The sequence below is a fragment of the Macaca thibetana genome, chromosome 15, assembly GCF_024542745.1.
Source record: "Macaca thibetana thibetana isolate TM-01 chromosome 15, ASM2454274v1, whole genome shotgun sequence".
Taxonomy (NCBI): Eukaryota; Metazoa; Chordata; class Mammalia; order Primates; family Cercopithecidae; genus Macaca; species Macaca thibetana.
The window spans coordinates 27,410,735-27,435,172 of record NC_065592.1 but is presented as its reverse complement, the minus strand read 5'-3'; the positions used below and the strand labels follow the sequence as shown (position 1 = coordinate 27,435,172).

General features: G+C 43.9%; 1 protein-coding gene across 1 annotated transcript in view; it reads left to right on the top strand.

Annotated features, from left to right (window-relative positions):
* Positions 1 to 7,057: 7,057 nt before the first annotated feature.
* The window catches only part of HSDL2 (hydroxysteroid dehydrogenase like 2), an 82,210-nt gene continuing 64,829 nt past the window's right edge, over positions 7,058 to 24,438 (top strand). The window contains exons 1-2 of the mRNA XM_050761024.1: positions 7,058 to 7,339; positions 23,970 to 24,133. Of these exons, the coding sequence (XP_050616981.1) occupies positions 7,323 to 7,339; positions 23,970 to 24,133 (181 nt within the window). The 5' untranslated portion in view covers positions 7,058 to 7,322. The remainder of the gene's footprint in view (positions 7,340 to 23,969; positions 24,134 to 24,438) is intronic.

The window sequence follows — 24,438 nt, the reverse complement described above, 5'->3', positions numbered from 1 at the left end:
TACATACTCATATATACATGAGTTTATTAAGTATTAACTCACATGATCACAAGGTCCCACAATAGGTCATCTACAAGCTGAGGAACAAGGAGAGCCAGTCTGAGCCCCAAAACTGAAAAACTTAGAGTCTGATGTTCAAGGGCAGGATGCATCCAGCATGGGAGAAAGATGTAGGCTGGGAGGCTAGGTCATTCTAACCTTTTTACATTTTTTCTGCCCGCTTTGTATTCGCTGGCAGTTGTTTAGATGGTGCCCACCCAGATTAAGGGTGGGCCCACATTCCCTAGCCCACTGACTCAAATTTTAATCTCCTTTGGCAACACCCTCACAGACACACCAAGGATCAATACTTTACATCCTTCAATCCAATCAAGTTGACACTCAGTATTAACCATCACAAGTCCACCCCTTGTCAACTTGAACCCATACACATCTCCTCAGATCATACATAATCTTCAAATAAAGACAATAAGATCATAATTCCACCTAACACAACTATCCTTCATACAACCAGAAACATATCAATCCCCAATCCAAATGCTATTAAAGTTAACAATACTTAAATGCTGACATGAAGTCAATAAATATGATGTCACATGATAAAGGAAAAAGGAAATAAAATGAAGATATTTTCTTAGTACACGTGTATACTTGCACAAACATGTTTTTAACAAAAGAAGGAAATATCCATGACAATTACAGTCCTTGTTTCCACAACTGGTCATGTGGTCACAGCTGGTATTGATGACTATCTTTTTTTTTTTTTTTTTTTTCTTGAAACGGAGTCTCACGCTGTTGCCCAGGCTGGAGTGCAGTGGCGCGATCTCGGCTCACTGCAAGCTCCGCCTCCCGGGTTCCCGCCATTCTCCTGCCTCAGCCTCCTGAGTAGCTGGGACTACAGGCGCCCGCCACCGCGCCCGGCTAATTTTTTGTATTTTTAGTAGAGACGGGGTTTCACTGTGGTCTCGATCTCCTGACCTTGTGATCCGCCCGCCTCGGCCTCCCAAAGTGCTGGGATTACAGGCTTGAGCCACCGCGCCCGGCCGATGACTATCTTCTTCTGCTACCCATTCTGTATTCCCTTTGCCTTCATCAAGCAGCTCAGCAGGTTGTGGTTTTTTTCCTGGTGGGGTGACCCAAACTTTCATTTCTGAAGGGTCTGGGCAATTTATAGTCCTGCTTGGATTGGGCTGCTGTAGTTTCCCATCGACCTTAACCACAGGGCATGATAATACTAAGAGATGCCCTAATGGGTCTCCTGCATTCCATGAATACTGTGGAGTAGTAGACTGATTTCATCTTGATAATCAGGGTCAATCACACCAGCCAACACTAACTCCCTTCTTAGCCTGTTAACTTAAAGGTAGGAGGAGCCCAAAGTGTCCAGGTGGCAATCGTAACTTCCAGTTTAATGGAATCATTGTTGTGTCTCCTGGTGGCAGCATTCCTCCCTCTGGAACTAAGACCTCTAGGCCATCAGAACGTAATGTCACAGGAACAGGGAGCAAAAACTTGCTAGTGGATCACTAGGCGTTATGGTGAGTAGTGCCACTTCCACTTCTACCGCTTGATTCCTGGACCCATGAATCCTGGCTACGGGAGAAACAGTACCATACACTGGACACTGATTCAGAGCATACACAATCTTCTGAAGAACTTTGCCCCAGCCCTGCAAAGTACTGTCACCTAGTTGGCGTTGTAATTGTGACATCAAAAGGCCATTCCACTGTTCTATCGATCCAGCTGCTTCAGGATGATGGGGAACACGGTAAGACCAGTGAATTCCATGAGCATGAGCCCACTGCCACACTTCTTTAGTCATAAAGTAAGTGCCTTAGTCAGAGGCAATGCTGTGTGGAATACCACGACGGTGGATAAGGCATTCTGTGAGTCCATGGATGGTAGTCTTGGCAGAAGCACTGTGTACAAGATAGGCAAACCCATATCCAGAGTAAGTGTCTATTCCAGTGAGGACAAACCTCTGCCTTTTCCACGATGGAAGAGGTTCAGTATAATCAACCTGCCATCAGGTATCTGGCTGATCACCCTGAGGAACTGTACCATATCAAGGGCTCAGTGTTGGTCTCTGCTGATGGCAAATTGGGCACTCAGCAGTGGCCGTAACCAGGTCAGTCTTGGTGAGTGGAAGTTCCTGTTGCTGAGCCCATGAATAACCTCCATCCCTGCCACCATGGCCACTTTGTTTGCGGACCCATTGGATGATGGCAGGGGTGGTTGGGGAAAAGGGCTGAGTGGTGTCCATAGAACGAGTCATCCTATCCACTTGATTATTAAAATCTTCCTCTCCTGAGTTCACCCATTGGTGAGCACTCGCATGGGATAAAAATATCTTCACAGTTTTTGACTACTCAGAGAGGTCCATCTACATACCTCTTCCCCAAATTTTATTCTCACCAATTTTCCAATCATGCTTCTTCCAAGTCCCTGACTATCCAGCCAAACCACTGGCTACAGCCCATGAATCATTATATAATCACACATCTAGTCATCTCTCCTTCCATGCAAAGTGCACATCCAGGTGCACTGCTCAAAGTTCTGCCCACTGGGAAGATTTCCCTTCACCACTGCCCTTCAGGGATGTCCTAGAAAGGGGCTGTAGTGCTGCAGCTTTCCACTTTCAGGGGGTGCCTGCATATCATGCAAAACATCTGTGAACCAGGCCCTAGTCTTCTCTTTCTCTGTCAACTGATCATGATCATAGGGAACTCCCCATGAGGCCATTGGTGCAGGCTGGGGGAGAGAAGGCAGGGTGGCAGGAGTGGAGACCATGGGCATTTGAGCCACTTCCTCATGTAACTTATTCCTCAGGTGACTTCGAGACCGGCGAGAGCCTGATCACACATATACCACTTCCACTGGATGATAGAATGCTGCTGTGCACAACCCACTTTATAGCTAGATGGGTCAGAAAGCACTCAGTTCATGATAGGCAGTTCAGGTCACATGGTGACTTGCTGACCCATAGTCAAACGTTCAGTTTCCACTAAAGCCCAGTAACAGGCTAAGAGCTGTCTCTCAAAAGGAGAGTAGTTATCTGCAGAAGATGGCAGGGCCTTGCTCCAAAATCCTAGAGGCCTCCACCGTGAGTCATTTATGGGTCCTGCCAAAGGCTCCAAATAGCATCCCTATCTGCCACTGACCCCTCAAGCACCATTGGATCTGCTGGGTCAATGGCCCAAGTGGCAGAGCAGCTTGCACAGCAGCCTGGACCTGTTGCAGAGCCTTCTCCTGTTCTGGACCCTACTCCTGGTACCAAAATCCATATTAGTCAGAGTTCTCTAGAGGCACGGAACTAATAGGATATAAATATACGCGTGTGTGTGTGTGTGTGTGTGTGTGTGTGTGTGTGTGTGTGTAGGGCAGTTTATTTATTTATTTTTTTGAGACAGAGTCTTGCTCTGTCACCAGGCTGGAGTGCAGTGGCGCGGTCTTGGCTCACTGTAACCTCCACCTCCCAGGTTCAAGTGATTCTCCTGCCTTAGCCACCCAAGTAGCTGGGACTACAGGTGCGTGCTACCACGTCCAGCTAATTTTTGTATTTTTAGTAGAGATGGGGATTCACCATGTTGGCCAGAATGGTCTCAATCTCTTGATCTTGTGGTCTGCCTGCCTCGGCTTCCCACAGTGCTGGGATTACAGGCGTGAGCCACCGCGCCTGGCCTATTAAGTATTAACTCACATGATCACAAGGTCCCATAATAGGCCATCTGCAAGCTGAGGTGCAAGGAGAGCCAGTCCAAGTCCCCAAACTGAAGAACTTGGAGTCTGATGTTGGAGGGCAGGAGGGGGATAAATGCACAGGGGAAGGATGTAGGCTGGCAGGCTAGGCCAGTCTCATCTTTTCAGGTTTTTCTGCGTGTTTTATATTCACTGGCAGTTGATTAGATGGTGCCCAGCCAGATTAAGGGTGGGTCTGCTTTCCCCAGTCCACTGACTCAAATGTTAATGTCCTTTGGCAATACCCTCACAGACACATCCAAGACCAATACTTTGCATCCTTCAATCCAATCAAGTTGACACTCAGTATTAACCATCACAAGCCCTATGAAATAAAAAGTTTTATGACCCCTTTCTTCCCAGAATTACGAATGCCAATTTACTTGCTCTACATTTATACAACTTCAATGACCTGGGGCAGGTAGGTTTGCAATGTTTTGTTACTTCCCCATTGTCCATATCCACTTGTGTCCTTGGCCATGGCCAACTAATTTACAGGTTGAAACATTTCCCAGCACTTTGGAAGGCTGTGTGGTGGGAGGACTGCTTGAGGCGAGGAGTTCAAGACCAACCTGGGCAAAATAGTGAGACCGCTGTCTCTATAAAAAGTAAGATTAGCCAGGTGTGGTGGCACATTCCTGTGGTCCTGGCTACTTGGGCGGCTGAGCCCAGGAGGTTGAGGCTACAGTGAGCCATGATCGTGCTGCTACACTCCAGCCTGGGTGACGGAGCAAGATCTTATCTCAAAAAAACAAAACAAAACAAAACACATTGTACTAGACTGTCTTAGTATTTGAAGCTTGAACAGATACACAGAAAAGACAGAGAAGCCACCTACAACGCATTCTAGAAAGAAGATCATGCTGCTGAGGATCATGGAAGTATCCTGGTTCCCATTGTCAAGCTTAGTTGTTCAGCTCTTCCTTAAGTTATATAAACTATCCCAGAATTCTTCTAAATTCCCCAACCCCTTTAATTTGGTTTAAATTAGCCAAATCAGGTTATTGTTGCCTATAACGAAAACTTAAGGGAAATAAATTGGTTGGGAGAATGTGTTGTAGCCAGTAGCCTGTCAAGAAAATGTTGCATTTTTAAGTGGTTTTGTCAAGCTGAGAAGGGATGAAGTGAGGGAGACTTATCTGACTTTCAAGATACTTGGCTTTCAAACCATTTGTTTTCACTTCTTGACTGTGTTATCACCATCTCCCAGGACTTTACACCAGAAATCTGAAGGTCACCACTGATACCATCTTCCCCTCTTTGTTCCTATGTCTAATCATTAGTTACATCTGCCAGGTTCCATACCTTGAGTATGTCTTTTCATTCCCACTATTACTGCCTTAGTTCAGGTTACTGCTTTTCTTACGCATTACATTACTATGGGCTTTTAAATGGCTTCTGTGCCTTTATCTACTCACGAACTATTCACGCTGCAGTCAGAAGTGTTCTTTCTAAGCCAAAATTATTCACTTCCAAAATGAAGATCTAATTATGTTCACAAGTCCTCTCCTTCTTCACCCATTCCCCACTCTAGTGTTAATCTAATACTAGGTTAATCAAGGTAATGGGGTAGAAGGTCATGGGTAACTCCAAATCACACTTTAAATGAACTCTAGTCAAAGTACTGAATACAATGGATATAAACTTGCTTAGAAAAACTACCTCTAATAATTTAGGAATAAATTTGCCTTCTGTGAAAGCCATTCCAAAGTACAAAAATAGTATAATTACAGGTATTTAAGCTCACAAAATATCAAGGTTATGACTGAAAAATTGGCAAAGGTTTTTTGTTTCGCCTCTTAGTTGAGCTCTGTGTAACAAATGGAAATAGAAGCACACAAATTCAAGAGAAGGGACTCTAACAGACTGAGGATATTGTGGCTTTCAAAAAGGAGAGAACATTTTAGATGATACGAAGAAAATGTCACCCCATTACTCAGAATTCACTCTATTCGACAGATATATACACCCCTCAGCAAGTGCTCCTAAGGATGAGAGGAGAGTAAGTTTTTCCATCTATCTCTATCAACACTCTTCCTAAAATACCTAATGCCTAACAAGTCTAAAGAACACACTGGCTACTCATACCTCCCATAGGCAGAGACCTTGTCCTTTTTGTCCTGCTGTATCTCAGGTAACCAGCAGTCACTGAGCGGATGCTAATACACTTGCAAATTCCTCTGGAGCCTCTAAAGGCCGTATCATGAATCATCAATTCAAATGCCTATAGGAGTAGGGCAGGTGATATGATTGAGTAAACAGAGTCATTTTAGGGCCTATAACAAAGGGGAGAGAGGCCAGGAGCGGTGGCTCACGCCTGTAATCCTAGCACTTTGGGAGGCCAAGGTGGGCCAATCATTTGAGGTCAGGAGCTCGAGACCAGCCTGACCAACATGGTGAAACCCCGTCTCTACTAAAAATACAAGAAAATTAGCCCGGCGTGGTGGTGCATGCCTGTAGTCCCAGCTACTTAGGAGGCTGAGGGAGGAGAATCGCTTGAACCCAGGAGGCGGAGGTTACAATGAGCCGAGATCCGCGCCACTGCACTCCAGCGTGGGCGACAGCGAGACTCCGTCTCAAAAAACAAAACAAAAACAAAGGGGAGCCTACAACTACATAAGCCATCTCTAGGCTAGTTTCTTTAACGAGTCTTCATATAATAATCTCCTCAGGGTCCTGTTTTATCCCTACAAAATACAAAACAGTTCCTCGTGTCTTCCTTCAAATATACTACAGTCTTTAGCTCATCAGGGTAGCTGAGTTAATCCAAGGCGTAATCCCAAAAGCGAAACTGAATGTCAGAATCGATCTCATCTCAACACTCATTCCAGAAGTAAAAACTTCTTCTGCAAGTTCAGCTTTTGACTAGGAATTCTTCAGCGCGACTTTTGCAGAGAGCTCTGTTCCAAGAAGCTGGCGGCTTAACACAAACTATCTACTCATGCACAAGGTGAGGCTGGCTTGGGTCCAGATTCGGCGGTAGAGTGGAAAAGCTACGCGGGCCGACTTTAACCACAAAGGTAATTTCTGCCCAGGGCTAGCGTTCCCAGAGGGGCCCGAGGGCGCGCCAGGCTCGGGTGCAGGGGCAAGAAGACCCAGAGCTAAGCACCCTCTGAGGGCCCGCCGAGGAGAGGGCGGGCTCAGGGCTCAGAGACCCTCCCAGCTCGGAGACAGCGCTGGAACACGATAGCGCGAGGAGAAACCCCTAGAGACCGCGAAAACGCTAACGTAGCGGATGACGCTGCCCAGACGTTAGGCGCCGACGGGAGCCTGATTGTCACCGTAGGACCAGTGAGGGGGCGGGGCGGAGCTGTGCCTCAAAGCGCCTGCGCGGAGAGCCCCCTCTCAGGGACCAGGCTGGGAGGCGAGGAAAAGGAACGTGGGGCGCGGGAGGCCGACTGCATACGCAGGCGCACTCGGCGATCCCGGCTTTTCGGCGCACCCGTTCCAGCACAGGCCTTGGGGCGGGGCCTCGGGTGCAGGGGCGGGGCCGGGGCGGGGATAAATGCGGAGGGACTGTCCGGCTTTCGCTCTCAGCTCGCAGCCGCCGCAGTCGCCGCCACCTCCTCTGATCTACTAAAGTCATGTTACCCAACACCGGGTAAGGGGGTCGGGGCGGCGCGGGGAGAGACCCGGTCGGGCGAAGGGCGCGTCTCGGGGGGGCCGCCGCTAATCGCCCGGGCTGGCCGGCCCGGCGGTGGGAAGTCAAGGATGCTGCCTGGGCACGCTCTAAGCTCTGGTCCGCGTTGGGCGCTGTGCACCGAGAATCTGCGGTAACGCGTGAAAAGGAACACAAAGTTTTGTGTTACAGGGTGGCAGCAGTGTAGAAACCTCTTCCACTGGTAAAGGGCCGAGGGTAAGTCACTCTGCCGCCCGCAGTGCTGGCCCTCCCTGAATTTAGCAGGAGTGCATGCCTGGCCGAATGCGTACGAGTTCTAGGTGAAAGGTCGCAGGAGCAGCTCCAGAGTTTAAATGTAGAGTTTTCACTGTTCCTGACGCTCAATTCTAGAGTAATAATGGAGTGTTTAAAAACTGATTTCCAAATTAGAAACAAATTAAACCGATCTTAAAACATAGGTATCTTTTAGGGATTTTTTTCACCTTAAAAAATTGTGTTAAAATACGTATAAAATTTGCCATCTTAACCATTTTTTAAGTGTACACTTTAGTAGTGTTAAGTAGATTCATATCGTTGTGCAGTCAATCTCCAGAACTTTTTTCATCTGCAAGCTGAAACTCTACCCATTAAACAACCCCTCTTCCCCACCTCCGCTCATCCTTTGGCAACCACCATTCTACTTTCTGGTTTATGTAAGGTCTGGGTATCTTGAGTTGAGTGACGTGTTGTCAGATTTTGTGATTTGCCTGAAACATGCAGGCATATAGCCAAAGACTTAAAACAGTTCAAAGAATATAGGGTAAAAAGTGAGTCTCCCCATCCGTAAAATCTAGTCCCCCAGTTACTTATGTTATGTTTCTGTTTCGTGCATGTATAAACATATTTTGTATACATCCAGACCCCCCCACACACAGGTACACAGACACACACACCCTTTCTTAAAAGTAGCAGCAAACTCTATTCTTGGTCTTGCTACTTTTAGTTGGTATGTCTTGGGACATTCTTTTTTTTTTTTTTTTTTAAAGACAAGGTCTCCCATGTTGCCCAGACTGGCCTCTAGCCTCGAACCCCCAGGCTGATGTTCCTTCCTTCTTAGTCTCTGGAGTACTTGGGATTACAGGCATGCACCACTGTGCCCAGGGACAAACATTTTTGGTACATGCAGATCTCCGCCTCCTTTTTTTTTTTCTTTTGAGACAGAGTATCGCTCTTCTCCCAGGCTGAAGTGAAGTGGCGTGATCTCGGCTCACTGCAACCTCCGCCTCCTGGGTTCAAGCGATTCTCCTGCCTCAGCCTCCCTAGTAGCTGGGACTACAGGCGCGTGCCACCACGCCATGTTAATTTTTTTGTATTTTTAGTAGAGACGGGGTTTCACCATGTTAGCCAGGATGGTCTCGATTTCCTGACCTCATGATCCGTCCGCCTCGGCCTCCCAAAGTGCTGGGATTACAGGTGTAAGCCACCGCGCCTGGCCCCTCCTCCTTTTTTTTTTTTTTTCGAGACAAGAGTCTCACTCTGTCGCCCAGGCTGGAGTGCAGTGGCGCCATCTCGGCTCACTGCAAGCTCCGCCTCCCGGGTTCACGCCATTCTCCTGCCTCAGCCTCCCGAGAAGCTGGGACTACAGGCACCTGCCACCATGCCAGGCTAATTTTTTTGTATTTTTAGTAGAGACGGGGTTTCACCGTGTTCACCAGGAAGGTCTCGATCTCCTGACCTCGTGATCCGCCCACCTGGGCCTCCCAAAGTGCTGGGATTACAGGCGTGAGCCACCATGCCCGGCTACCCCTCCTCCTTTTTAATGGTTGCGTAATATTCTGTAACAGCCTGAGTATCCATTATGCAAAATGCTTGGTTCCAGAAGTGTTTTGGATTTCAGATTTGGTTTGCTCAACCTGTATATGAATATACCTTTGTTTATTTAACCTGTTCCCTATTGTTGGATACTAGACTGTTTCCAGTTTTTTGGATACTCTTTTTGCTTCCATGATTATACTTATATTTCTCTATTTGCATATATGTAAGTGTATATGTAGGGATAAACTCCTGGAAGTGAAATTGCTGGATCGAAGAGTAGATGTGGCTGACACAGTGGCTCACGCCTGTAGTCCCAGTACTTTGGGAGGCCGAGGTGGGTGGATCACTTGAGGTCAAGAGTTCGAGACCAGCCTGGCCAACATGGTGAAACCCTGTCTCCACTAAAACTACAAAATTACAAAAATTACAGATACAAAAATTAGCTGGGCCTGGTGGCGGGCACCTGTAATCCCAGCTACTCAGGAGGCTGAGGCAGGAGAACCGCTTGAACCTGGGAGGCGGAGGTGGCAGTAAACCAAGATCATGCCACTGCCCTGCCCTCCACCCTGGGTGAAAGAGTGAGACTCTGTCTCAGAAAGAAAAAAGAGTAAATGCACTTTATATTTTGGTAGATATTGCCAGATGACCCTCCAGAAGGGTTGCACACCCAAAAGGATAAATGAGACCCCCTAATCCCACATGCTGGCTAACTGCAAAATAGTTAATGATGAAAATCTAATTAGAGAAAAAAGTGTCACCTCATTATTGTTAAATTTTGCATTTATTTTATCACAAGTGTGGATTTTGATCTCTTTGTATATTTAAACCAGGGACAATTTGATCCCCAGAGGACATTTGGTAATATCTGAGGACATTTTTGATAGTCACAATTGAACGGGGATGCTAATGCCATCTTGTGAGTAGAGTACAGGGATGCTGGTACACATCCTACAATGCACAAGCATTCCCTACAACAAATAATTATGTAGTCCAAGAGGTCAGTCGTGCAGAGGTTGAGAAACCCTGGTTTAAAGCCATCTATGTATCTTTATATTTGTCTGGCTTAACAAACGGGGTTTTTGATTAATCTCTGAGGGCTCTGTGTATTTTAAAAATTTGTCTTTTATCATGTTACAAATATTTTCCAGTTTTTCATGTTGCATCTGGACTTTGATTATACTGTTTATTTAACATGGAGAAATGTGTTTTTGTAAAGCGAGAGTTATCAGTCTCTTAAGGCTTTTGCATTTTTGTGAGAAGCCTTTGAGTTAAACCAAGATCTTTCTTTCTTTCTTTCTCTTTTTTTTTTTTTTTTTAGATGGAGGCTTGCTCTGTTGCCCAGGCTTGAGTGCAGTGGTGCGATCTTGTTTCACTGCATCCTCTGCCTCCCAGGTTCAAGTGATTCTCCTGCCTCAGCCTCCCAGGTTCAAGTGATTCTCCTGCCTCAGCCTCCCAGGTTCAAGTGATTCTCCTGCCGCAGCCTCCCAAGTAGCTGGGATTACAGGCACACAACGCCATGCCTGGCTAATTTTTATATTTTTAGTAGAGTCGGGGTTTCACCATGTTGGCCAGGTTGGTCTCAAACTCCAGACCTCAAGTAATCATCCTGACTCGGCCTCCCAAAATGCTAGGATTATAGGTGTGAACCACTGTGCCTGGGCAGATCTTTCTATTATTAGTTTCCTTCTAATATTTTTATGGTTTTATATGTTTATATTTTTCAAATATATTTCTATTGTATGTATTTTTTGTACTCAGATTTTTTTTATCCCCCTGGGATTTGTTTCAGGAAGTGAGTTAGGAAGCCTACTTGATTTTTCTTCAGATGGCTGCTCAGTTGTCCTAGCAGCATTGACTTAATAGTTAATCTTTTTTCTTCCGTTCGAAATTCTACCTCTGTCGTACATTAAATTCTTGTACATGTAGAGGTCTGTTTCTGGACTTTCTGCTCTGCTACTTTAGTCTGTATTCATGTACCAGTACCAAACTGTTTAATTAATTAATTAATTGAGACAGGGTCTCACTCTGTCACCCAGGCTGGGGCGCATTGGCACTATCATAGGTCACTGCAGCCTTGATCTCCTGGGCTTAAGCAGTCCTCCCAGCTCATCTTCACAATTAGCTGGGACTAGAGACATGCGCCATAATGCCTGGCTATTTAAAACAAATTTTTTGTAGAGGGGTCTCACTTTGTGGCCCAGGCTGGTCTCAAACTCCTGGGCTCAAGTGATCCTCCGGCCTCAGCCCCCGAAGTGCTAGGATTACAGATGTGAGCCACTCTACCCAGCCCAAACTATTTTAATTGTTTTAGCTTTATAAAATGTTTTAATATGTGGGAAAGCTAGTTCCCACCACATTTGGATTATTTTTCAGAATTTTCCTGGTTATACTTGGGTATTTATTTTTCCAAATGAACTTTAGAATAATTTGTATAGTTTTTTGGAAACAATTGTTCTTCCTTTTTAAAACAGTTAACAAAAATTTCAGCACTTTTACCTGATTTTGGGGTACCAGAGAATTTTAGTAAATCAAACTGTAAGTTAGCTCTGCATTAATAAGTTTTAGCCATCTATCAATAATACTAAGAAATTTGGAGCCTTCTTTGAAGTGCTCTTGCCTTCTATATTCTGGTACTAATGCTTTGGAGCTGGAGGGCTTCCTTACTGGCACAGATCGGGGTTATGTTTGCTTTTTTTTCTGCCAATGCCAAAGACTCTGAGTGAGGAAGAAAATGCCCTTTCTCCTACTGGGAATCAATCCAGCTATACTCAAGGCAAAGAGATACGGCTTTTTCACAGCAATAGTTGGGACATTTTCTTGTAAATACTTATATTAAAAATCACTTTAACCTGTGGTCCCAGCTACTTGGGAGGCTGAGGTGAGAGAATCACTTGAGTCCAGGAGGTTGAGGCTGCCGTGAGCTGTTGAGGCTGTTATGGTAAACTGAGGACCAGAGAGACCGATATTGGGAAGACAGGAGGATGTTTATTTAAGGTACGCACCGGCTCAGTGGATTCACGTCCAAAAAGCTGAGCCTTGAACAAAAACAGATTTTAGCTTATACAGACCAGCATACAAGAGCAAAACAAAGGCAGTAAATTTTACAGTGACAAGTCACGTAATCCATAGCATCACTGCTGACCTGGCACTAACCTGTGGCCTTGCATAGCTAGTGGCCTAGCAGCTGCATTGAAAAAACAGGCACTTTGCAAATCTTACTTAAATACAAGCATTGGCAAACATAGTCATAACTAATAGTACAGGAGAGACAGTAAAGGAAATCGTTTTTCTTCTTTTAACCTTGCTCAGGGGTGTTTGGAGCTCATTTCTGCAGGCTAGGTCACTATGACCTGTCTATAGCCTTGCTTGCAGTAGTGAAAAACTTGTGTTTTTCACTTAACCCTTACTTTCCGTGGAGTGAATAAATGCAATATTTATTTTTCTTTAAATTTCTCCCTCAAGGCGACAGAGCAAGACCGTCAAAAGAAAAACACAATGACAACAAAACCACTTTAATATTTTGTGTATACTGCCTTTTGTATAAAAAAAGGAAGGGATAATTTTTCACATACATGGAGTGTGATATCTATATATATATGTATGTTTGCTTATCTTTGAAAAAAGTACAAAAATGATAGGCCAGAAATTAATGAAGCTAGTCACCTAGAGGTAAGAGATCAGACTTCTTTTTTAAAAGTTTTTAAGTTTCATTTATTTATTTATTTATTTATTTTTGAGATGGAGTCTTGCTCTGTCGCCCAGGCTGGAGTACAGTGGCGTGATCTAGGCTCACTGCAACCTCTGCCTCTGTTCAAGCGATTCTCCTGCCTCAGCCTCCGGAGTAGCTGGAATTACAGGTGTGCACCACACACCTGGCTAATTTTTTTTTTTTTTTTTTTTTTAAGACGGAGTCTTGCGCTGTGGCCCAGGCTGCACCTCCAGGGTTCAAGCAATTCTCCTGCTTCAGCCTCCCGAGTAGCTGAGATTACAGGTGCCTGCCACCATGCCTGGCTGTTGTGTGTGTGTGTGTGTGTGTGTGTGTGTGTGTGTGTGTGTGTGTGTGTGTGTGTGTGTGTGTGTGTGTGTGTGTGTGTAGAGACAGGGTTTCACCATGTTGGTGTTTAGTAGAGACAGGGACAGGCTGGTGTGTGTGTGTGTGTGTGTGTGTGGTGTTAGAGACAGGGTTTCACCAGGCTGGTGTGTGTGTGTGTTGGTCAGGCTGGTCTCCAACTCCTGACCTCGTGATCCACCTGCCTCAATCTCCCAAAGTGCTGGGATTACAGGCATAAGCCACCGCGCCTGGTTAATTTTTGTATTTTTTTAGTAGAGAGGGAGTTTCGCCACGAAACTGGTCTCGAGCTGACCTCAGGTGATCTGCCTACCTCGGCCTTCCAAAGTGCTGGGATTACAGGCGTGAGCCACTGCACCCGGCCTTAATTCTTTTTTAACCCCACAAGTATTATTATTATTATTATTATTATTATTATTTTTTTTTTTTTTGAGACGGAGGCTCGCTCTGTCGCCCAGGCTGGAGTGCAGTGGCCGGATCTCAGCTCACTGCAAGCTCCGCCTCCCAGGTTTACGCCATTCTCCTGCCTCAGCCTCCCGAGTAGCTCGGACTACAGGCGCCCGCCACCACGCCCGGCTAGTTTTTTGTATTTTTTTAGTAGAGACGGGCTTTCACCGTGTTAGCCAGGATGGTCTTGATCTCCTGACCTCGTGATCCGCCCGTCTCGGCCTCCCAAAGTGCTGGGATTACAGGCTTGAGCCACCGCTCCCGGCTGTATTATTTTATTATTATTGTACTCTTTCTAAAAAAGATTTCTGTACTTATTTACCAATATCTTTGGTTTTCCTATTTTCTTGAATTTCAGACCTTCCATGTGGAAACACTTTTCTTCTGACTGAAGTGTAACCTTTAGTAAATAAGGTGTAAGACAGAATGAAAAACTATTTGGATTATAATGAAATAAACAATGCTGTAGTTATTTGCCGATGATGTAATTATCCTGCACAGGAAACCAAAATAACGTATAACTGAATTGTTATAATTAATAAAAGTTTAAGAAAATTGCTATATATAAAAGTCAACAAATAAAAATAATTTTGAGCTTGGCATGGTGGCTTACGCCTATAATCCCAACATTTTGAGAGGCCAAGGTGGGAGGATCGCTTGAGCCCAGGTGTTCAAGACCACCCTGGGCAACATAGAAAGACTCTGTCTCTACCAAAAAAAAAAAAAAAAAAAAAAAAAAAAAAAAAATCAAGCATAGTGATGCACACCTGTGATCCTAGTTATTCAGGAGGCTTAGGTAGGAGGATTAGTTGAGCTAGGGGGTCAAGTCTGCAGTAATCTGTGATTGTGCCATTGCACACTAGCCTGGGCGACAAAGGGAGACTCTCTCAAAAAATAATAGTAAGTTAGATTTCTACACAAGCAAAAATCTGCAAGAAGTATATAGTACATAGCAATAAAAATGAGAAGTTCAAAATCCCAGATATGGACTCCACTACAGGACAAATTATGTATATTCTTCAGCAAATAAATGGCATAAAGAGTGGAAGGGAAGCTGGCACTGATTAAAAGACAAACTCTTAAGGTATAACAACCAAATGTAATGTGGGGTACTTATTGGATCCTGATTTGATCAGGCCAACCACAAAAAAAACTGAGATAATTATAAAAGTTTGAACATAGACAGATATTGGGTGATATTGAAAAATTATTGTTAATTTTCTTAGGTATAATAATGACATTAGTGTTTTAAAAGTTTTTATCTGTTAGAAAAATAAATACTGAAGTATTCATAGGTGAAAGTACATAACCTCTGGGATTTGGTTTCTTTTCTTTTCTTTTTTTTTTTTTTTTGAAACAGGGTCTCACTCTGTGGTTCAGGCTGGAGTGCAGTGGTGTGATACCAGCTGACTGCAACCTCCGTGTTGTGGTCCCAGGTGATCCTCCTACCTCAGCTTCCTGAGTAGTTGGGACTACGGGTGCATACCACATGCCTGGCTAATTTTTCTATTTTTTAGTAGAGATGAGGTTTCTCCATGTTGCCCAGGCTGGACTCAAACTCCAGGGCTAAAGTGATCTGCCCACCTCCGCCTCCCAAAGTGCTGAGATTATAGGCATGAACCACCATGCTACCCGGGATTTGCTCTCTGATGATTGCTTTCACAATTTAGTTGTTGGATAAACATGGAAGCTTATTATACTCTTTTCTGGTTTTTTGAATGTATTTGAAAATTCCATAATAAAAAGAGTCTTTGTTTTTGCACTGATTGTTTATTGGTTGCAAGGGAAGGAATAGTAACTGTGCAGTGGAGAAATATGGTAACACTATGGATAGATGATAAAAATTAACATTATAAAGTGAGTACAGATGGACGTTGTATGCTGCCCTATGGGATATACTGAGGAAAACACAGTATCACATGTTCTGGTTGGAAATGCATAACCGGAATCTAATCATGAAGAAATATCAGTTGAATCCAAAATGAGCATTCAGCCAGGGGTGGTGGCTCATGCTTGTAATCCCAGCACTTAGCAAGGCCAGGGCAGGAGAATCGCTTGAGCCCAATCGTTCAAGACCAGGCTGGCCAACATAGTAGGACCCTGTCTCTACAAAAAATGAAAAAATTAGCCGGGCTTGATGATGCGTGCCTGTAGTCCCAGCTACTCAGGAGACTGAGTAGGAGACTTGCTTGAGTCCAGGAGGTCAAGGCTGCAGTGAGCCCTGATTGCACCACTGGACTTCAGCCTTGGTGACAGGCAAGACCCTGTCTCAAAAAACAAACAAACGAACAAACAAACAAAAAGCCAGGTGCTGTGGCTCACGCCTGTCATCCTAGCACTTTGGGAGACTGAGGCAGGCAGATCATGAGGTTAGGAGTTCAAGACCAGCCTGACCAACATGGTGAAACCCCATCTGTACTAAAAATAGAAAAATTAGCTGGGCATGGTGGCACGTGCCTGTAATCCCAGCTACTCAGGAGGCTGAGGCTGGAGAATCACTTGAACCTGGGAGGTGGAGCTTGCAGTGAGCCGAGATCGCGCCACTGCACTCCAGCCTGGGAGACAGAGCTAGACTCTGTCTCAAAAAAAAAAAAAAAAAAAAAAAAAAAAGGCCAGGTGTGGTGGCTCACAGCTGTAATCCCAGCACTTTGGGAGCCTAGGCCAGTGGATCACAAGGTCAGGAGTCCAAGACCATAGTGAAACCCCGTCACTGCTAAAAATATAAAAAATTAGCCAGGTGTGGTGGTGCATGCCTGTAATCCCAGCTACTCAGGAGGCTGAGGCAGGAGAATTGCTTGAACCTGGGAGGTGGAGGTTGCAGTGAGCTGAGATTGTGCCACTGCACTCCATCCTGGGTGACAGAGTGTGACTCCATCTTGGAAAAGAAAAAAACTAAGGATCATTGTATTTTTAAAAAAGGAGTACAGACTGTATTTTTCAAAAGGTCAATATCATAAAAGACAGAAGAGGCTGCAAAAATGTTCTAGAGTAAAGGAGACTAAAGAGATATGTCAATTAAAAGCACTACCCTAAACTGGGTCCTGTAGTGGAAGGAAAAAATGCTCTAAAGGGCATTATTGAATCAATTGACAAAATTAAAATACTATGAAAGTAGATACATAAGAGACCAAGCTTTGATGTATTCAGATCACTTTTTTTTTTTTTTTTTTTTTTTTGAGACAGGGTCAGTCTCTGTTTCCCAGGCTAGAGTACAGTAGTGTAATCATGGCTCACTGCAGCCTTGACCTTTGGGCTCAAAAAATCTTCCTGACTGAGCCTCCCGAGTAGCTGGGACTATAGGCGTGCACCACCACACATAGCTAATTTTTAAATTTTATAGAGACAGGGTCTCACTATGTTGCCCTGGCTGGTTTCGACTTCTGGGCTCAAGTGATCCCCCTGTCTTGGTCTCCCAAACTGCTGGGATTATAGGCATGAGCCACTGCACCTGGCCTCAAATCACTCTTAAGTGTTTTGGAGAAAATAAGATATAAAGAAGGAGAAAGAGAGAAGGAGAGAAAATGAGCACAAATGCTAAATCATTGGGGTAAAATATTAACCATATATGTATCTGGGTGAAGGATATGTGAGTATTTTTTGGTACTACTATTATTCTTGCAACTTTTCTTTAAGTTTGAATTATTTACAAATAAAAAGTTGGAAAAAGTTAAAAATAATGGAGTACCTAGGAATAAAGCCAACAAAAGATGTATAATACCTTTCTGTAGGAAATTATATAATAGTGAAAAACAGAAAGACCTAAATAAACAGGGAGTTATACCATGTTCATGGATTAGAACACTCACTGTCACAAAGATGTCAATTCTTTCCACTTTGAATTATAGACTTATTATAATTTCTATCAAAATCTCAACTGATTTCACTTGATCAGTTAGATAATGAGATTCTAAAATATACATGGGCCAGGCACAGTGGCTTATGCCTGTAATTCTAGCACTTTGGGAAGCTGATGCCAGTGGATCACTTGAGGTCAGGAATTTGAGACCAGCTTGGCCAACATGGCAAAACTCTGTCTCTACTAAAAATACAAAAAATAGCTAGTCACGGTGGCATGTACCTGTAGTCCCAGCTACTCAGGAGGCTGAGGCAGGAGAATCACTTGAACCCAGGAGGCTGAAGTTGCAGTGAGCTGAGATCACACCACTGCACTCCAACCTGGGCGATGGAGCGAGACTCTGTCTCTAAATAAATAAATAAAGTAAAAATTAAAGTAAAATATATGTGGAAAAGCAGAGGTCCAAATATAGACAAGAAACTCTTGAAGAAGAATAAATTGGAATTATTTGCCTTATCAATTATTAAGACTGATAAAACTGTTTTAATTAAGGCAGTGTGGTCATGTAGATTAGTGGAACAGAATAGAGAGTCCAAAAGCAGATATATATATTTATGGACATTCAGTTTGTGACAGAGTTGATATGAAGAGCTGTGAGAAAGATGGGTATTTCAGACTTGGACAGTTGGTTATCTATGTGGGAAAAAATGTATTAGTCCCCTACCTCCGTTTATACACACAAATTAATTCCAGGTAGATTAAAGACCAAACTTATTAATTTATCTGTTTAGAGACAGGGTCTCGCTCTGTCACCAAGCTGGAGTGCAGTGACACGATCATGGCTCACTGCAGCCTCAACCTCCTGGGCTCAAGCAATCCTCTCACCTCAGCCTCCTGAGTAGCTGGGACTACAGGTGCACACCACTACACTGGGCTAATTTTTTAATTTTTTGTAGAGACAGCGTCTCACCATGTTGCCCAGGTTAGTCTTGTACTCCTGGGCTCATCGATCCTCCCATCACGGCCTCCCAAAGTACTGGGATTATAGGTCTGAGCTACCACACAAGGTAGCTCAAGACCAAACTTTAAAAGGTAAACCATGAAACTTTTGAAATACAAATTAATACACTTATAGGAAAAAAAGAATTTCTTAAGATTCCCAAAGCCCGGGCCATAAAAGAAAAGAATTATACATTCCTTAATATTAATGAATTTTCTAGGCCGGATGCAGTGACTCACACCTGTAATCCCATCACTTTGGGAGGCCAAGGTGGGCAGATCACTTGAGGTCAGGAGTTCAAGACCAGCCTGGCCAACATGGTGAAACCCTGTCTCTACTAAAAATACAAAAAATTAGCCAGGCGTGATGGCACATGCCTGTAATCCCAACTATTTGGGAGGCTGAGGCAGGAGAATCACTTGAATCCAGGAGACAGAGGTTGCAGTGAGCTGAGATCGCGCCACTGCACTTCAGTCTGGGTGACAGAGTAAGACTCCATCTCAAAAAAAAAAAAAAAAAGATTTTTCTATAATCCCAGTGCTTTGCGAGGCTGAGGCAGGAGAATTGCTTGAGGCCAGGAGTTAAAGATGAGCCTGGGCAACATAGCAAGACCCTGTCCCCCTCAAAAAAAAAAAAAATTAAATTAAGCAGGCATGTTGGTGTGTACATGTAGTTCCAGCTACTTGGGAGGCTGAGACAGGAGGATTGCATAATCCCAGGAGTAGGAGGTTATAGTGAGTTATGATTGAGCCACTGCACTTCAACCTGGGTGACACAGCAAGACCCTGTCTCCAATGATAAAGAATTTCTGCTAATCAGAAGACACTATAGGCCGGGTGCGGTGGCTCAAGCCTGTAATCCCAGCACTTTGGGAGGCCGAGACGGGCGGATCACGAGGTCAGGAGATCGAGACCATCCTGGCTAACACGGTGAAACCCCGTCTCTACTAAAAAATACAAAAAACTAGCCGGGCGAGGTGGCAGGCGCCTGTAATCCCAGCTACTCGGGAGGCTGAGGCAGGAGAATGGCATAAACCCGGGAGGCGGAGCTTGCAGTGAGCTGAGATCTGGCCACTGCACTCCAGCCTGGGCGACAGAGTGAGACTCCGTCTCAAAAAAAAAAAAAAAAAAAAAAAAAAAAAAAAAGACACTATAAAAATAGTGAAAGAGCAAGCCACAAATGAAAAGATACTGAAATGTATGTAATTTATAGACTTGTATGACTCAATAAGAAAAAAGTTAACCTTATTTATAGAAAAATGGGCAAAACTGGCCAGGCTTGGTGGCTCACACCTGTAATCCCAGCACTTTGGGAGGTGGAGGCAGGTGGATCACCTTGAGGTCAGGAGTTCGAGACCAGCCTGACCAAAATGCAGAAACCCCCATCTCTACTAAAAGTACAAAATCAGCTGGGTGTGGCGGCGCATCCCTGTAATCCCAACTACTTGGGAGGCTGAGGCACGAGAATCACTTGAACCCGGGAGGCGGAGGTTGCAGTGAGCCAAGATTACACCATTGTACTGCAGCCTGGGTAACAAGAGCGAAACTCTGTCTCAAAGGAAAAAAAAGAAAAAGAAAAATGGGCAAAACCAATTAATAGGAACTTTGCAAGAGAAGGAACACAAGTGACCATTAACATGGGAACAAAAATGTATTCTACCTCATTAGTAACTGGGGAAGTGCAAATGAAAATTGCATTGGGATATCATTTCATAATACAGAATTGGCAAAAAAATTTTAAGGTCAGATATTACCAAGTGTTGGGGAGGTTGTGGAGCTACAGGAACTCTTATACTCATTCACTGCTGTTGGTAAGAATATTATCCCCTTTGGGCCAGGTGCAGTGGCTCACGCCTGTAATCCCAGCACTTTGGGAGGCCGAGGTAGGTGGATCATGAGGTCAGGAGATCAAGACCATCCTGGCCAACATGGTGAAACCCCATCTCTACTAAAAATACAAAAATTAGCTGGGCGTGGTGGCGTGCGCCTGTAGTCCCAGCTACTTGGGAGGCTGAGGCAGGAGAAATGCTTGAACCCGGGAGGCAGAGGTTGTGATGAGCCAAGATTGCGCCACTGCACTCCAGCCTGGTGACAGAGTGAGACTCAGTCTCAAAATAATAATAATAAAAATAAATAAATAAATAAATAAATAAATAAATAAAACAGAACCACAAACTGGATGGCTTAAAACAAATGGATGCTCTCACTGTTCTGGAAGCTAGAATTCTGAAACCAAGGTGTCAGCAGGCCTGCGCTGTTGCAGTTCTAGGAAGAATCTTTCTTTGCTTCTTCCCAGCTTCTGAGGGTGGCCAGCGATCCTTCTGTTTGGGCCTTACAGCTGCATCCCTCCAGACTCTCTGCCTTTGTCATCATACATTCTCTGTGTGTCTGTCTTTACATAGTCTTCCCTCTCAGAAGGACACCTGTCCGATTGGAGTAAGGGCCCACCCTACTCCAATATGACTTCATTTTAACTAATTACGTCTTCAGCAATCCTGGTTCCAACTAAGGTCACCTTCTAAAGTTAGGACTTCCACTTGCTTTTTAGGGGACACAATTCAATCAATAACAGGGAGATAAGGCCGGGGTTATCTTCCTGTTATTGATTGATAACATCCCTTGCTATTATCTTAATTTTTATTCTTTTATTCTTTTTTAATGAGTTTACTAGGAAATTATTTTAGATGTCTCCTTCTCACTTAGCAAGTGAGTAAATAAAAAGTTTAAATGAACTTAATTTAATGTTTATAAGCCCAGCACTTAGGGAGGCCAAAGCAGGAGGATCGCTTGAGCCCAGTTCAAGACCAACCTGGGTGACACAGTGAGACACTGTTTCTACAAAAAATTTAAAATTTTCCAGGTGTGGTCGTACACGCCTGTAGTCCCAGCTACTTAGCTGGTGAGGCAGAAGGATCACTTAAGGCCAGAGGCAGAGGTTGCAGTGAGCCATGATCACACCACGGCACTCCAGACTGGACGACAAACAAACAAACAAAAAAAGTAGCAGAAGGATAATGTTTTATCTAATTAGGATTCAAAATTAGCATTCCTTATCATCAAAATTGATCACAAATGCTCATCTGTAGCAATCAATCTTAGCTCCAGGGCCATACACAAACAGGTGGTGGGTCAGATTTGGCCTGGGGCCATAATTTGCGGACTGTTGATTTAGACTCAGACCTAGGTACTAGGAATAATGAAAAAACAAGGGAATGAATAATAACATTTAAGGTAGTTTTCGTTCTGTGGGGTGGGGGAAGGAAGGAGGATAGAGTTGGAGAGGAATATACAGGTGGCTTCTGGGGTATTGGTAATATTCTATTTCTTGCCTTGATACTACTGTTCATTTTAATTTTGTTCATTAAACAATACACATTGTTTTACATGCTTTTTATATGTGTGCTATATTTCACGAAAAATAATTTCAACCTCTCTGACTCCTCCCCACTTCTCCACCCTCCCTCCTTCTTACCAAACCAATTATTCCTTATTTTAAAACCGCTTCCCACTTTTACCTCTGATCTCTTCTGGAGTGTAATCCTCTGGGTTTTACAAGAGTTTTATGTTCTTTTATTAACAAACCTGTTAATCTATTACCAATCTCAGGTCATCCCTCTTTCTTTGTCATTGTTGCTTTTGCTCTTCTCTCTCCATTCTTTTCCTTAAGCAGACTTTTAAATTTGCCCTTAGAAAGTAAAAAAGAAATGGGTTTCCCTTGCTGTTATCTTACTTTATTTTATTCTTTTAGTTTTTCTTTTATGAGTTTACTAGGAAATTATTTTAGATGTCTCCGTTTCACTTAGCAACTGAGTAAGCAGAAAGTTTAAGTGAACTAAATGAAATGGTGGGAGGCCAGGGTGGGAGGATCACATAAGGCCAGGAGTTTGAGACCTGCCTGGGTAACATACCAAGCCCCTGTCTCACAAACAGTTTTAAAAAGTAGTTGGGTATGGTGATGTGCGCCTGTAGTCCCAGCTGCTTGTGAGGCTGAGATGGGAAGATCACTTAGGCCCAGGAATTCAAGGCTGCAGTGAGCCATGGTTGTGCCACTGTACTCCAGCCTGGGTAACAGAGCTGTCTGGAAAAGAAAAAAAAAAAAAAAAAAGCACGTAGGAGTTCAAGGCCAGCCTGGGTAAGATGGTGAGACCCCATTTCCATTTAAAAAAACAAAAACAAAAAACAGGCTGGCCGGGTGCGGTGGCTCACACCTGTAATCTCAGCACTTTGGGAGGCCGAGGCGGGTGGATCATGAGGTCAGGGGTTCAAGACCAGCCTGGCCAACATGGTGAAACCTCATCTCTGCTAGAAATACAAAAATTAGCTGGGCATGGTGGTGCACACCTGTAGTCCCAGCTACTCGGGAGGCTGAAGCAGGAGAATCGCTTGAACCTGGGAGGCAGAGGTTGCAGTGAGCTGAGATCGTGCCACTGCACTCCAGCCTGGGCGACAGAGCGAGACTCCATCTCAAAAAACACACACACACACAGCACACACACAAAAATAATGAAATGGGCACAGGGACCTGTCAGTACATTTGAATCAGAATATTTCAGATCAACCTGCAGCAATTTGTGAGACTTCTCGGTTTGTTTATTTAACAGCTCTTTTGAGATGTGATTCACGTACCACACTATTCACTCATTTAAAATATGCAATTCATTGGCTGTTAATATATTCACAGAGTTATGCAGCCATCACCACAGTCATTTTAAAACCTTTTAATCATCCCAGAAAGAAACCCCTCAACCCTCCGTTGTCAGCCTCCAACCCCTCCCACTTCCAGCTCGAGGTAACCTCTGATCTTTGTGTCTCTATAGGTTTGCCTATTCTGGACATTTCATGTAAATGGCATCATCTGTGGTCCTTCATGACTGGCTTCTTCCACTTAGCAGAATGTTTTTGGTTCATCCATGTTGTGGTTTATAGCAGTACTTTATTTCTGAACATTATTTCATTGTATGCATGCCTACACCACATTCTGCTTATCTGTTCATCAGCTGATGGACATGGGGTTGTTGCCACCCTGGCTATTATAAGCGTTCGTTGAACAATTGTTTGTTTTTAGATAATTTCTTTTAAGTGGCATTTAGTCATTGTGGAAAATTTGAAAAATATTAAAGAATATAAAGAATATGATAAAATTTACTCATAATCCCGCCACTCAAAAAAAAAAAGCTTTATTGACATGTTTTCTGTGGGAAAAAAATGCACGTTTATATAATTTGTTTTATAATTCTTCATTTCTCTTGAAGATTTGCTTTGCATTTGAACAGGTTTTGTTTGCCAAATCACAGCAAGACTGGCCAACTGCAGTTGTCGTAAATAATTTATAAGTCATTGTGCAGTGGGAGTACAGTGGAGTTATCTGCCATCAGATGGGCATGGGGAGGGTTTAGAGAAAATTTCAGAGGAGGAAACATATATTATAAAAATATGTATGAGGTTCTGATACCCATCAGTAAATAAAATATTGGGTCTTCTAATAAGGTCATTTTGTTCTGTTGTAGGAGGCTGGCAGGATGTACAGTCTTTATCACAGGTGCAAGCCGTGGCATTGGCAAAGCTATTGCATTGAAAGCAGCAAAGGATGGAGCAAATATTGTTATTGCCGCAAAGACCGCCCAGCCACATCCAAAACTTCTAGGCACAATCTATACTGCTGCTGAAGAAAGTGAGTGTGACAGTGCCATTTGATAAAATGTCTTTCTAGTGGTTTCAATACATAGAGAATTTGCTGGAGAGTTTAGATAAAGCTGTTTGAAAGCTACCCTGAAAATAATTGTATCTAGTGAAAGAAGTATTTATGTTGTCACCTTGGGGCAGTGCTTCTTACCATTTTTCTCCTCCAGCACTTTTAAGCAATGTGAGAGATTCCATTTAAAAATCTTATTTCATGGCTTGGCGTGGTGACTCACACCTGTAATTTCAGCACTTTGGGAGGCTGAGGCGGGTGGATCACCTGAAGTCAGGAGTTCG